Source organism: Lissotriton helveticus, chromosome 1_1, assembly GCF_964261635.1.
Source record: "Lissotriton helveticus chromosome 1_1, aLisHel1.1, whole genome shotgun sequence".
Classification (NCBI taxonomy): Eukaryota; Metazoa; Chordata; class Amphibia; order Caudata; family Salamandridae; genus Lissotriton; species Lissotriton helveticus.
The window spans coordinates 2,059,348,695-2,059,362,828 of NC_136057.1; the positions used below are offsets into that span (position 1 = coordinate 2,059,348,695).

At 44.6% G+C, this 14,134-nt stretch overlaps 1 protein-coding gene across 1 annotated transcript in view; it reads right to left on the reverse strand.

Annotated features, from left to right (window-relative positions):
- The window catches only part of GIPC2 (GIPC PDZ domain containing family member 2), a 503,084-nt gene that overhangs the window by 90,922 nt on the left and 398,028 nt on the right, over window positions 1-14,134 (reverse strand). The window contains exon 4 of the mRNA XM_078644977.1: window positions 1,637-1,746. Coding sequence (XP_078501103.1) covers window positions 1,637-1,746 — 110 coding nt within the window. The remainder of the gene's footprint in view (window positions 1-1,636; window positions 1,747-14,134) is intronic.

A 14,134-nucleotide genomic window follows, 5' to 3' on the forward strand; every position in this document is an offset into this window, starting at 1 on the left:
AAGATAGCCGGACTGGCCGTAGTGGGCACCGGGCGTTTCTCCGTTGGGCCGCCAGGGTGGGGGACTGTTTTGGATCCCTGGGAGGCCGTTTTTGTTACCGGGGCTGGCAATATCGGCCCTCTATTTTCTATACCAAAATCGTCCGAAACCAGCCCTAGAAAACAGATCGGCCGCACTCATCCATGGGGGCCGCCCTATCAGTTTTCCAAGGCTGGTTTTGGTTCCTTAACCTTCACTTAAAAACAGCCAAAGTGTTTAGTCATTGACAACCCTTCTGTGTTTGCCCAAGTACCAGCTCGCTATTTACTTGGCAGAAGTTAACTACTAAGTTTTCTTAGGACAAAATGGTAGTTAAGTCAAGAGCTGTTAAAATCATCAGTCCTCACATCTCGTTGTTCGAAGGTGAGTCACTCGGCAGAAGATGAGGGAACGCAATAGAGGTACGGAAAGTTTACATGAGGTAAGCAGGGGGTTGTAGAAGGGGGATCCTTCATCTGTTCACTGCTGACTTCAACTACCAGTTTTCAAGCCTCAACAACCCAATACTCGTCTTCTAGATTCATCATCATTGAGAGGGTTTCAGATTCTACTTCAAGGGCCAGCATGCAGGGCGCGCCTTTGAAGATACCAACATTGTGGCCTTTGTGCATGTTCAGTGGCTGCATAAAGACGATTTGTGCTCTGCATTTGTATACTGACTATGTATATCTCTAGGATGATTCAGGTGTCTACTTGCCACTCCATATTAGGGTAGAGGAGAGTGTTATGATAAATGTGTCCCACCTTCTGCTATTCACACATTCAATGTATCCCCAAAATGTATCCTTGGCCATATGTATACTTGAGTAATGCAGACTGTATTTATGATCAAGGGGTTTCTCTCATTTGCAAATGAAGGGGATGCCAGCAGACTGTGTGGACAGACTAGCATTTGCCAATATAAATAGGAAGTGTGGCCCTTTCAGGATTGTGAAAAAGTGGTGGGAAAAGGGCAAATATCAACAGGAGCTATTCAAACAGGTGCCACACTATCTGTAAAAAGACCCAAGCCGCTTTTCATTTTACTATTTATCACCATGGGCCTGCCCAGTTGAGCTTGATAAGAAAGTAATACCTAATTTCTCTCAATATGTATTCTTAAACATAAATACTCATGTCCGGATTCCCTTTGTAATCCCAATGTTAAATAGATATGTTTGTTTCAAGATTCACCATGGAACATTCTGTGCTACACATCAATTGTGCTGCAGTGTGTTTTGCCGTCAAAAGGCCCTACTTTCAATGAACGTGATACAGTGATATTGAATGTCGGTTCAGCAACTACTTTCGATTTAACCTGCAGATCACAAATGTGTAGGCTGACAGAGAAAACTCATTTTTTAATTTCCACACGGTTCTGTACTTTATTGTGCAATACAGAGTGAATTCATTTAGTTTTATGTACATTTCAATAAAATCCATGCATACATTCTAAAGCCATATTCCAGTACGTTGCACATGTAGTCTATCAGAAACACTCTGAGGCGCAGTAACACACAGAGATAACAAAAAAACTACTTAGTCCCTTCAATGAGTGAAGAATTCTAGAACAGAAAGCACAAATATACCTCATCGCAAAAAAACCATAAAACCATACCATTTCTTCCACTGTTGCGGGGCCTTTGGATCTCAGTCGTAATGTTTCTCTTCCAGTGGATATTTTTCCTTCTGTCAACTTCCCACCTTTTGATCTAGGTTCGATCATTTCTGTAAACACAACAACAAACATGTAGTTACTTCAGACATATTCCAACATTATTAGAGGTTATGTGTGAAAGACATAAGCAGCCAGCAGGACTACTAAGTGGACTGACTGTACTCAAGATTGCTCCAGAAAGGCTTTCTCTTTCTCTCAGAAAATCTCTTACTCTTCATGTCAGCCCCCGAGCATCTCCAATATTGTCTCTCTAGTATAAGTTAGGTCTTTGGTATATTTTCCACGTGTCTCCCATTACAGAAGTGGTGTATTCATGCATACCCCTCCCATTGATTATTCCATAGTATTTTCACAGATTTGTGCTCCACCAACGTCAGACAGTGATGCTGTTCATGTAAACACAAATCATATCAGTATTTCCCTTTTAAGTCGGTTTTTGACAGTGTAGCTTTTAAATAGACCTATTGCTTGCAACAGGCTGGTCTTTGGAATCTCCACATACAACCACTGAGTTATATCAGATTCATATTACCGATAGCAGGCTTTTCTTACAACTATATGTTAAAAATCACAGAATCTTAATGTACTTTGACCCCAGATCTCTTGAGTGTGAGTGCTTAGTTACTTCTTTAGGGACAGACCCCACAGTAAAGGGGATAAGATGTCCCTCTTTTTCATTTTTTTTATTTTTATAGATAAGTGAAGTTGTATCTTTAGTCATATTTTTCATTGATACATTTGATTAATCAAGAAGTTAATAAGGGGTAGGTATTGACTTAGGTGCATGCGTCCCATTCATAGAGCAAGTGCCCACAGGTGTTAGACAGAACGGAACTTGCCCAACAGGCTGGTGCAGATGTGTCACAAACAACTTGATTTTGTGTGTTCTCCATTGTTGGGCCAATTATTGTTCCCCAACATGCAGAATTCTGAAGTCAAGCACAGCAAGTGGCAGCTGTAGGCGTGGAAGCATGATAGTTCTAACGTGTCTGTTCTCTAGAGTGTGAGCGAAGAGTGGTGAGGAGTGTGAGGGCTTCACAGTGAAATAGCAAATACAGAAAACGTAATTGAAGAAAGAGCAACGATGCATCCATTTCTCAGATAATGCATTTTTATTTTTTAATATTGCAACTAATGGGGTCAATTGGGCAAAATGCAAAGGGGTAGCGGAGGTGACATCACACACCATTTAACCTTTACTTTCACTTATACATGCATGCTTTCACATACACACACATTTACTCACACACACACTCGTTCTCGCATAAACTCTCTCTCACCCACAAGCGTGCACACAGCGTACACTTAAAATATTTTTTACTTGCCTCTGCTGCCAGGGAGGGTCATACTCCAGGAAATTATAATTGATTCATTATTAAATTAATTGTGAGCAATACGATATTATTCACTATTAGTTTAATGAATAATTGACAAAAAAGAGGAAAGTGGAGTTGCCCTTGTGTGCCTGGCACTATTTCTGCCACCTCTGAGGCCAGGGATCACAAAGGCAGTGTCAGGAGTGGCAAGGGGCAATCCAGGGGTCCTCTAAATGACGTCCATGGTTCGCTGTGTCCCCTACTCAGTTAAGGAATAATTTAGTAACAAAAATTTTTAGTTTGCTTAACTCTTTTGCAAATAAGCCAGATACATCTGTAGTAAGAGACTGTATTCCAAACCAGTAGTGGCTGGTGAAATCTGAAAGTAGTGGGGCGTATGAGCAACGGATGAATCATAGTGCAAGTGAGCGAGCCCGATGTTGTGAGGGGGATTAGGTGGTGTTCTGCCCCTTAAGAATCGTAATAGGGCCCAAAATTCTTAAACTGGCTTCAGCCTGCCAACCTCCCTCTACTCACAATGGGCCTCATTAGAATGGCGGATGGACTTCGGAATGGGTACTGCCTGCCTACAAGACGGCCACCCCACACACCGGATTACGATGCGACTTCCACCACGGCAGACGCAATGTCTATTCATTGTATGAAATAACATGTTACATATCCCTGCACTACGTTACAGGCACCATGCGGTGCCTGCCACATGGTGCTGGGATTTGTATAGGACACCATAGCTGCCCCCCAGGGTCCACGTCTGAGGCCCAGAGGGGGAGGGGGCCCGCAACGGGCACCCATGTTAATTTCCACCTGCATAGTCGCGGCGGGTCAACTGCCGCTGATAGACAGGTGAAAAGGGATGTCATTATCCATACGGCAGTGCATGCCACGCACTGCCACCATTCTGTAGAATGCAGGAGGTCCGATGGGCAGTCAGTCTTTCCCACCGCCACATATCCAGCCGCCATCCAAATGTGGCAGGCGAAAAACATGATTGCGATGGTGGTGGGACTGCCACCGACAGGCTGTCAGTGGCGGTCCCACCGTCCTTGTAATCGGGCTCAATGTTGTGGCCAGAACTTCCGACTTTGGAACTGAATAACTAGGTTCAGTTCTTGGCGTTGGCTGAATATCCTGTGATTGCCGTCAAGTCACTTAATCTCCCATGTGCCGATAAAAAATGAATTTGACCTTGTGTAATGTAATTGGTGCTCATGTAATGTGCTTCAAAGCCTTTGGGTCGAGGTTGAACAAAATAAACTCCACAAAGAAGTTCAAAACAAAGCCTTAATATAATAAAAGACAAATAGATACCTATTTAGTGGCTGATTAGTACAAAGTGAAACCATAAAAACTGCATAAATAACCGCTTCCCCACTTAAATTGAGTGATCTAAGGCAAATATTTAATTTCATCACAACTTCATTTTCTTTACTATAATGTATGGGAGCACTTTCAAGCGTGAATTCAGAATATCAGTTTCACAAAAACCTATTCTGTTTGATTGTCATTGGGTCGAAAGCTGTTTGAATACATTGTCATCCAGTTCTTGGCCTCTCAGTACAGCGCACAGTGCAGATCACTTAGCAGGCAGAATTCTAAATTGTGCCTAACTGAGAAGCAAACAAGACCAATGTTTCTGATCTAGCATATACTTCTACGTCTAGAAAGCAAGTTTCCAATTATATTGGAAACTTGGTTTCTAGACATCAAACATATGTCTGTGCAGGATAAATGGCATCTCAGAAAATAAGTATTCTATATAAGCAATTATGTAACATGCTTTGTAGACACGAAATGTATGCAGTCATTACTTTAATAAGTATTTTCGTCTAGGCAGAATTTAGAATGATTAAGCTGCAAATGCCTAAATTGCTCCAAACAAAGACTGCTGTCTTGCGGGTTTTACCTGCACATGCACTCGACTTCTGAGCTGTGCACCACTGTTCTTCTCTCAGGGATACATATTGTTATTCTGGGCAATTTCCGTTTAAGTGCTGCACACTTCTTGGATTTCTATGTTTTAAAAGTTTCGCCAAACTTTCCAAAACATGCACACGGAAAGCGTTTAGCTGACCCCATGGGTTTTTAGCACAAAATGCATGCACATTGCACAGAACAACGTGTATTTTGGGATATATCTCCCCATTACACTTCCGAGGATATCTTACAAGGCCTGAACAGAAGGTAATTGCAATGCTGCTGCTACTAGAGCGAAAGACAGAGAGAGCAAATAGTGGAAAAAGAAGAGGGTGAATGCACAAGGGCAGTGGGGGAACTGTAGGAGAACATATAGAGTAAAGAGGGAAAGGGAGGGAAAGTGATCCTGACCATAAACAAGAGAGGTCAAGACCACGTACCCCAGTAGTCCTGCAGTGCGGTAGTGTTGCAGATGGAGGCATTGCATACCAAACAGTCTATGTCACTTTCTTTCCACAAGGCTAAGATAGCAGCTCCTGAAATCCTCAGCATGTGACCAGGCCTCACTGAGCCATGAGTTCAGTCTCATGAGTCTTTGACGTCAGGCCCTCTTCCAAAGGCTGAAACCCCTCCAATTTGCAACTTGACACCCTGTGATGACTTGGAAACGGAGGAGTGGTGAGAGGCAACTCTTAATAACTGACAAGCAGCACCAGGTATACAGGGCTGCTACTGCAGACGCAGGGGCTGCTTCAGAATGTGACACTTATTGCGTTATTAGTTGGTGGTCCTAGAGGATCCCCAAGTATTGCGGAACCGAGCTGGCAGCAGGTCAGCTCGCACACTGCTTATTATTCACTGCTGCCAACTGGCACATGCGCTCTAGGAATATAGGGCTAGATGTAGGTAACTCTAATTTACCGACTCATAAATACCGAATTTTACCGATTCGGTATTTATGAATCGGTAAATTTGGGGCCTTTTGGGCTGGTTCACCCCTCAACTTTTCGCTTTTGATGGCGACCTGGCGTTCATGATTTCTGGCTTGGTGCACTTTTTCCCAGGGTAAAGTGCGTGCGTGGAGTATGGCTGGCCTGCCCTCCCATAGGAATGCATAGGGAATGTGTGTGTCCATGTAGCTCCTGATGCGTGAGGTGTGCAGGCTCGAGTTTGGTATGTGCGAACTCGTGAGAGTGAATGCTGCGCAATGGTATGTGCGGCTCGTATGTATCTAGTGGGGAAGTGCCACTTCTAGACATTGGTGTGTGTGTGCAGTGAGGGTGCTGGAGCGTGATTGGCTGGAGCTGGCTGGCAAGCCTGGCTCCAGGAAGTCTGGATGGGTCTGCCCAGGAGTGAGTGGAGAGATCAGCATGAGTGATGTGTGGGAGGGCTGCACCTGGTTCCTGATGGGGCTGGGCTTTCCCCACACAATGCTGGCTCCGCCCCCTGTGGTGCGTCTAATGACCCTAGCCTCCCTAGTGAATGAAAGGGGTGATTGAGCCATCAAGGGTACTCCAAAACCAGCTGCGACTGGTTTCTCCCCCACCCTGCACCTACAGACAAAGGATTTAGTAGTATAAGAAGGGGTTGTGTCCCCTTACAATGGGTTCTCTTTCAGGATCTTGAGGGGGCTGCTGCTGTTGCTGGGCAGGAGGACCGCCACTTGGATTGTCTCCCTGCCTGGAGACCCAGTGAGCTGGATCTGGGCCCAGCCTTGCCCCCCCTGCCTACTTTAAAGAACTTTGCTGGACTTTGTGTCCTCTATAGCGCCTGGGAGCGCTTTTCCTTGCCCCTGGCACCTGGGAGTGCTTTGTCCTGCTTCCAGCGCTTAAGAGCGCTCTCTTCTGCTTGTAGCGCTTGGGGAGCGCTTTATTTGTCGAGGCCGGTGCCCACCCGGCATTGGACCCGTTTTACCGACTATCGGCGCGGCTGCCCGCGCCGCTCATTGCCCCCCCATGGTTGCGTGTGCCGACCCCGTTATTGGTATCTAATTTATCACGAGGGAGCCCACCCCTCGGATAGCGATACCCCGCCTGCCTGCCTGAAATGAGCCGCCACGCTGCCCGCGGCGACCCGGAAGTGTTGGGCCGGCCGGCCAATTGCAGCACGGCCCGACCGGGAAAAAGAACCAGAAGTCCCGCCCTCGGCGCCGCAGCGCGAGCAGGAATCTTCACCAGCCGTCCGGGGCCTAGAGAGGCTCCCCCGAGGAAGAGGAGCCCCACCCACGGCCCCAGCAGAGCCGCAGACCTACGGAGACCCGGTGAGTGGGGCCCGAAGTACAGAAACGGGGAGGAGGGCGTCGGGGCACATTGCCGGTGCCCGCCCCTCCCCTCCAGTGTGTAGAGCCTGTTGAGGCTCTTGGGGCATAGTCATTTGTTTCTGAGTCCCCCGTGAGGGACTCCAACAAACCCGAATTTGTGTATTGCGAGCCCAGAGAAGGCTCGAGGGGGCACACTGATTTCTAAGAGCCCGGCGAGGCTCGGGTGCCAGTTCTTGTTCTGGAGCCCAAGAGGCTCCAGCCCACAGTTGATCTTTGAGCCCCGAGAGGCTCTAGGCGCCCACTTTGGTTTTACGAGCCCAGAGAAGCTCGAGATGCCATATTTGTTTGCGAGCCCCGAGAGGCTCAGTGGCAGCCACACCTTTGTGTTTAGAGCCTAGAGAGGCTCTAGGGGGCATTTATTTTGGTTCTTGAGCCCACGAGGCTCCAACGTGTGGCCCCCTTGTTTGCACCAGTTGCCCAGCACTTTGTGGGCAACTGCCACGTTTAGGCTCTTGACTTTGTGGGACACAGGGCCTCCTAGCCCCAACAAGGCCAGTTGGCCTATGGACAGCCACAGGTTGTGGCTCATGTGAGTTTGCGCAATTGCTTGTGCTTGCACCTCTGAATGTGTTTTGATGCATCATGTGTTTTTCTTTCCTACACCGCTGAATGTTAATACATCATGTATAATGTTCCTATGCTTATACCCCTAAATGTTGGTGATACTTAGGTGGTTATGTTTCTCCTAGTACAGGTGTTGCTAGTGAGGTCTTGGTTCCCTGCGCAATATATTCCTAAGGTGGTTAGGGTTGCGTAGGAGGTACTTACCCTTTACCAGTAATTACTGGTTGTGTGCTAATTTGTGCTACAGTGGTTCTACATTCTATTTTATTCTAAAAGTATTCTAAGTGCTAGTCCTAAAAAGTGATGATTCCTGACAGTGGTCCAGGTGGCCTTGTCTTGTACATATCCCCTGTAAATTCTGCCCATGCCTGTTGGCACATTGTAAAGTATATGTTTATTATCTAATGTGTTTTGGTATAATACAAAGGCTATTTTTATATAACCTTGTGTGGAGTTTCCTTTGTGGTGGACCTTGGGTGTTGTTGCTGGGTGCGTGCGCAAACACTTAACCTACATAGCCTCCAAGTTTAGCCTGGCTGCTCGCGTCACGTTACCTAGAGGGTGAGCAGGGGTTATCTTGGTGTGTGACTCCCTTGCCCTGACGTGGAAGTGGTGGTCTCTGACTGACTCTGGCGCAAGCCTTGGCCAGCCAGAGATCCCGTTTCTAACACCCATTGATTCCTATGGGGCTTGAAGCCCATAGGAATCAATGGGCAATACCGATTCGGTATTTACCGAATCGGTAAATACCGAATCCTGCAAGGGTGCAGGGGGTGTCACTTTGACACCCTCTAGCACACCCAGTACAGGCCGGTGTGACGTGTGGCACACATACATGCCCTAAGGGCATGTCTGTGTGTCACATTGCACAGGTGTGCATGCACAGATGTGCATGCACACCTGAATTCGGTATTTTACCACCCAATAGGATTGGGTGGTAAAATTCCGACTCTTAAGGGCCTGTGGACCTCTTGGGGGTGTCATCTACATATGGATTTACCGATTCTGTAAATTTACCGATTCGGTAAATTTACAGAATGGGTAAAATATAGGCCCCCTACATCAGAAAACCCAAATACCGGTCGGTAACGGCCGAATTTGGCCATTACCGACCGGTATTAGGGCTCCTACATTTGGCCCATATTCCTTTACAATGCGGATTCTACTCCGCAATATAATCACAACGCATTTGTTACAACAACTGTGTTGTAACCACTCAAGGCCATTACTACGCAAGTCATTACATCAACTTGCAGTAGATTGTGCCTTGACATTACAAATTTATAATTTACTATTCCAACTCCAGCCTAGGCAACAGTACGGAAGGTGTTGGAATTGTAAACTATACTATTCTTTATGTTAGAGCGCCATATACTGCAAGGCGATGTAATGACTTGCGTAGTAATGGCACTGTGTGGTTACGACGCGGTCGTTGTAACAACCGTGTTGTGGCTGTATTGCGGAGTCAAATCCGTGATCTAAAGGTTGTTTCCCGTGCTCTAGTGAATGTGTCCAATTAGACTGCCTGACATACACTTTGGAGAATGGACTGAGAAGACGGAGACCAGTGCAGTGAATGCTTTTATATAATGCAAATAGGATGGTAATTGCTCTTTGCATTTAACATCTATATCGCACTTAATTGGAAGGGCGTAGCCCCTGCGCCAAGTCTAAGAAACCGCAGCTGTTCCGAAATATTGATTACTAAAAGGAAAGAATCACACCGGTTCAGCATGATGACGTGCCACTACAAGATAGCCTCTGATGTGATTAAGAAACTTGATATGAAAATTAACGATGAGCAGATGTATTCAAGATCAAAGATTAACGGTGTCTGTACGTTGATTCATAACATGCTTTTTGTGAAAATACTGTCCTCTGAAAGGAATAGGGAGCTAGATAACAAGTTTTATTAAAATAATGAAACATTGATGAATGTATACCTTCAAACAATAATTCTGTTTAGCGTAACAATGAGAAATCAAAGATTATCAGTGAGTTTAAATGCTAAGGTTATCAATGTAATTCACAATAATAGTTTGAACTGATGCTCCTACTGTATAGTGAAAGGACACAAAAACTCAAAAGTCATTACAAATACTCAAGAAGAGTTTGGGACTCTGTGACCATGACACATCTTACCCCAACAGCAAGAGACTTGGGCCCAATTTAGAGTTTGACAGAGAGGGTACTCCATCACAAAGGTGACAGACTAACCTCTCTGTCAAATTCAATCAATCAGTGGATTGGTATAGCACTACTAGTCACCCAGGAGGGTATCCAGGTGCTTGAGGGTCATGAGTGTTCCAGTGGCACAGTTGAACAGCCAGGTCCATAGCTGCAGAGGGAGGTTGTTCCATATTTTAACCGTGAGGTAGGAGAAGGAGCGACCTGCGCTGTTGCTTAGGTGGATGTGGGGGGTGTGGTTGAGAGAGAGGGAGGCTGGGCATAGTTGTCTGGTAGGATGGTGGAAGTTCAGGTAGTAGTTGATGTAGGCTGGTCGTTGGGTATGCAGTGCTTTTTAGGCATAAATCATCAGCTTGAATTGGCATCTCTTCTGCATACAGACCCACTGGAGTTTTCTTAGGTGGGGGTGATGTGAGCCCATCTAGGGTGGTGGAGGATGAGCCTGGCAGCAGAGTTTTGTATGGTTTGGAATCTGTGCAGAAGGTGAGTAGTGGTCCCAGCATAGAGTTGCCATAGGCTAGTCGACTTGTGATTAGGGCATGAGTGACGGTACATCTGGTGGGCAGGGGGAGCCATTTAAAGGCTTTTTGTAACATGTAACATGTGAGAAAGCGGGCGGAGATGATTGCATTGATCTGGGACTTCATGGTCAGTTTGTTGTCCAGGATTATGCCGAGGTTTCTGCTATGGTTGGTCGGATTGGGTGATGGTACTAGTTCTGAGGGCCACCAGAAGTCATTCCAAGGGGTGGTGTTGTTGCCGAAAATCACCACTTCCATTTAGTCTATGTTGAACTACAGGCAGTTATCCTTCATGAAGTCGGAGATGCTCGTCATCCACCTGTGGAAGTTCACTCTTGTGTTGGCGGGGTTTTCTAAGGGTGTGTGTCGTCTGCATCCGAGATGATCTGATGATTCCACATGCTGGCAACTGAAGGTCCAATCAGCTAATTTACTCTGTCTCCGCTGCTTACATACCCTTCTTATGGCCCGACATAGTAAGGGCCATTAGAGGTTTGGCCATGTGTCTTTCCCGCCTCCACCGATTTAGAGTGGGTGGACACATGTCCAGTTTTTGCTTTTACAAACCCCGACCCAAAACATGACGGTATGTAACAGTAACATCTTTTCAATTACCCTACGCCTTGGGAGAAAACTCTTGCTTTGCGATTTTGTTTCTGAAAATAAAAAAATAAAATGAAATTGTACAGTGCAATGCTGTTGTTGTTGGAGCCGCACGTCACATTTTTAATGCATTTACAGGAACTGCCATGATGGCAGTTTCTGTAAATGCAAGAGATATCTGCTGAACCAGCGGACATGAGTAACGTACTCCGTCATGACCATGGTACTAACAGCATCTGCCAGACTATACATCAGGCCCTGTATAGTCCCAAGTAATCATATTTTATAATACACTATTATTTTATTAATAATGAATTGAGTGTCAGTTTCACAAATTGAAAGTGCTTGAATTTTGCAATATGCTATACATTGTAAACGGGAGCAGATCTTTAGACTTACTCTTTTCATTCTGCAAGATAAAAATAGTGTGTATGCTAAGGAGTGGTAATAACGAGCTTATGAAAGTAAACATGACTTCAATACAAATCTGATGGAAATCGCCAGGATATCTGAAAAATCCATAAATTGGTTTTTTAAACTGAGTATTTAATACAAAAAAATGGAGAGCAAGTTGTTGATCCACAACTGGACACGTGGTGTACCTCAAGATCCCTCCTCACTTTCCCCAGTTCACTTTTATATCTTTTTTCAGCCAAGACATGAAATGTTGGTGAATGTATGGGCAAATGTTTATGCTGATGATAACTAATAGTTTTTCCTGTCGCAGCGGTTTTTGGAAGAAAGGTTACTGGATTAAATAAATAATCAGTTTAATGAAATCAAGTTCTTGGTAGAAGACTGAGAGGTCCTAAACACCAATGACTCAGGTAATGCTAGTGGGGTGCTGCCTGTTATTAATAGTCTGGGTCTCACTTAGGCTTCCATTAGGAGGTCGCATAGAGAAATCTATGCAGCCAAAAAGGAGAAAAACGCTGAGAGTTATTTCTGATAACAGTTGATGAATAGGCTAATGAGACCATGAGACAATGTTGTGATTAAATCCATTTGCTAGCCACCATGTGTCCCTAACAGGATAAACAAATCAGGGCTGCCATAGCACAGACTAATGTTTGGTTGAGCATAAACTATTGCAGTGGCCTTGGCCGCTCAGCAAAAGTGAAAGGCTGACTCCAAAAAGTTCAGAACTACATAGCCTGAGCAGTGATGGAGGTTTCTAGGTATGAGCATATCATCTCCACCCTGAGGAAGTGTGTTCTGCCTTCAAGTAAACCAAAAGGTAATTTTCAGAGGCCTGGTATTTATGCTCAGATACTTTTATAAATTAGGTCTAACTCACTGGATGGAGGCTATGGAATCAGAAGGGAAAAATATAGAGTGATAGAGAAAATTCAATAAAGGATGGCTTATCTCTGTCAGTATGATTGGAAAAATCAGCAGTTTTAAGCATTCTGTGGTTATCTGCTCAAGGAATCTTAGTGATATAAGGTCCTTAAACTGATAAAGAGCCCACCGAAATGATATGGCTAACTGCAGCAAATATATGTTGGTCTGAGAAGAGGAACTAGAATTAAAAAAATACATCAAGGAGTGGCCGATAATCCTATGGGGTTTACAGAAAAATTGATGCAAACCACTTTCTACGACATAAAGCAAGATGTTCAAAAGATTATATTTAAGTTCACTAAGAGTGTGCAAGCTTTAGAGGGAAGACAACCCGAATTGTTGGTGGCATTGGACAGTCATGGGAAATTATACACCTATGTTGTGAGATTGCTCCGCCCTTGCTGCCTGGGGAAAAGAAACTTCGAAGGTCTAGAATGGGTTTGGTGGCAGGTCCACCAAAGAGACTGAAACTGTGTAGTCATTTGATATCATCCGAATGGCTTGAAGAATGTTGGGAAGCCGTGCGTGGGCTGTTTCAGCTCACCGCTTCGATTATTAGTGGTCTTGGAGCGCAACCAATCAGCATCAGTTAAGGCCAGTGACCCAGGCTCGAAGTGAGACACAACGAGGCAAGGATGCTCTCTTTTATGGACGTAGAAAGTGAAGCTCACAGTGCATTCCCACTAGTTCATTCATTCATTCATTCACTAGTGCAACCGTTTACCTCAATAACGGCGCTGATGGGCACATTTAAAATAGGCTGGTCACTGGACGTACCTGCAACACTATTTGTTTTGCCAAACTAAAAAGAATGACAAGAACACAATTTTTCTAAATATAAAGACCACACTGCTGCTTTTAGTATTCTGAACAGGTGGTGTCTAAAATCATGGCGCCGTTTCTGTTGAAATAAATATGAAAGTGGCGAGGACATATATGTAATTGAATCACAAGGCAGAATAGCAAAAAATAAAAAGAAAATTCATTTTCTCCATCTCATGTCAATTATTACAGAACAATTGCATATTTATTTTTGTAAGAATAAAAACTGTTCGTAAACGGTATAGCTGATATGTTGCATAAACCATAAAAATGAGTCAAGAGAAACCATCTATAAACTGAATCATAGTAGCGAGTATCATGTTTATCATGCTTATGGGAATAGATGTGTGGGTATTTTTTACCTTTTTATTTTCACTTAATGAAGAGTAGAAGATACGCTTGCTTAACATTTTCACACACGGTCTGCATTGCAAATCACATTCAGCAATTATTATTATTGCAGACAGGAATCGACGCATATTGATTTTGAAAATAATTGCATTGTTCGAGATCTAAAATGCCAAAATTCTCTGTAGATCATCATACACGTATAACTCCAACAATGATATCGATCTCTGCCCAAATGCCTTGCACTTCCTACGTTAACATCAGAGGGAATCAGGCTGTTGATGTAATTTTAAGGAGTGTGTGTTCTGTTATGTGTTAGAAGGCGTCCTGGCTGAGGGGGGTAAGGAACACGCAGGAGCCCGGAAGGTCCCTTTATATGCGTTTATTCAAACCAGAGACGCATGCACATAACAAGTAATGTAAACAGGGCTGGCCCTCTTCCTTTTCCGTGGTTCCCAATGGTAATGCTAGGATTTTG